This window comes from Lipotes vexillifer, unplaced genomic scaffold (genome assembly GCF_000442215.2).
Source record: "Lipotes vexillifer unplaced genomic scaffold, Lipotes_vexillifer_v1.1 scaffold1094, whole genome shotgun sequence".
NCBI classification, from domain to species: domain Eukaryota; kingdom Metazoa; phylum Chordata; class Mammalia; order Artiodactyla; family Lipotidae; genus Lipotes; species Lipotes vexillifer.
The window spans coordinates 558116-559497 of NW_006792775.1; the positions used below are offsets into that span (position 1 = coordinate 558116).

The 1382-nt window shown below is 64.6% G+C and overlaps 1 protein-coding gene across 1 annotated transcript in view; it reads left to right on the plus strand.

Moving 5' to 3' along the window:
* The window catches only part of PNPLA2 (patatin like domain 2, triacylglycerol lipase), a 4926-nt gene that overhangs the window by 1723 nt on the left and 1821 nt on the right, over positions 1–1382 (plus strand). Inside the window, exons 2-3 of the mRNA XM_007465929.1 lie at positions 722–954; positions 1037–1102. Of these exons, the coding sequence (XP_007465991.1) occupies positions 722–954; positions 1037–1102 (299 nt within the window). The remainder of the gene's footprint in view (positions 1–721; positions 955–1036; positions 1103–1382) is intronic.

Here is a 1382-nt window from a genome sequence, read left to right on the forward strand (position 1 = left end):
GCCCCCACTCCCAAGAATTCTCTTTCTCACAGGTGGGAGTGGTCTTGGGCAGCTGGAATCCCCACAGCTTGGCAGGTGTTGGCTCCACGCTGCCCCGCTCCTGACCTGGGGGATGGTCCTCAGCTCCTCCCCAAGGCCTTGCTGCTCCCTGACTATCCCTGGGCCTGCTCCCACCCTGGCTTTGTCCCAGGCCAGTGCCCATGGGCCCCCAAGAGGAATGTCGGGGGGTTGCTTGCTCTTGGCTGCAGTGGGATGAGAGTGTGCTTCCCCGGGAGTGATGCGGCCCCGCTACGTCCAGCCTCAGGCCCCTGGGCCCGTGGGGCCCCTGGGCTGCGCTGGGGTCGGTGCGTCTGGATCTGGCCAAGCGGGTGAAGGCTGAGCGTGGTCAGAGTTGAGCCTCTGCCTTCTACCCTTCCCCGGGGTGGGGGCTGGGTGCCATGTCATGCCAGGCCCAGTGACTCACAGATCAGGGCGGGCAGTTGGGAAATATGGGCAGAGGGTAAGTCGTGGCCCCAGCTGTCTGCCCTCCCAGCAGCCCCTCTCTCCCCAGGAGCAGGTGGCAGAAGCCCCAGCTGTGGGCCAGGCTCCATGGTGGACACTGAGACTCCTCTAGGGTAGAAAGGGGTGCCGAGAGTCTGTGCCGTGGACCCTGGGTCTGGAGCCCTGGGGAGTGTGCAAAGCCCAGGAGTGCTGGCCCCTGACCCTTGCCCTGCTGCTCCAGGTGAGGCTGGTGCCAACATCATTGAGGTGTCGAAGGAGGCCCGGAAGCGGTTCTTGGGCCCACTGCACCCCTCCTTCAACCTGGTGAAGATCATTCGGGGCTGCCTGCTGAAGACCCTGCCTGCTGACGGCCACAAGCGCGCCAGCGGCCGCCTGGGCATCTCCCTGACCCGCGTCTCCGATGGCGAGAACGTCATTATAACCCACTTCAACTCCAAGGAGGAGCTCATCCAGGTGGGCCCTGGGGGCCACACTGGGGGTTCAGTAGGGACTCCAAGGCCCCTGCTCACTGTCTCCCTCTGTCCCTGCCCCACAGGCCAACGTCTGCAGCACTTTCATCCCTGTGTACTGTGGCCTCATCCCTCCTTCCCTCCAGGGGGTAGTGAGTATCTCCTGGGCACCTTTCATGGGTGACAAGAGCCGGCTCCTCTATGGGCTGGGGGACAGGGAGGCGGGGAGGAAGCCATCTGTGCCTCCCCACCCCGGCCCCTCACTCCTGCCTCTGCCCGTTGCCTCACTTCCCCCAGCGTTACTCAAGAGCCAGGCCAGCCCTGCGCAGATGCACCTTTCCTGTGGCTGTTCCCCACCCCCCACTGTCTGGCCATCTGCTCAGTGGCCAGTGCCCAGTGGGTGAAACGCCCAAATGAAATAGCCACTGGGGG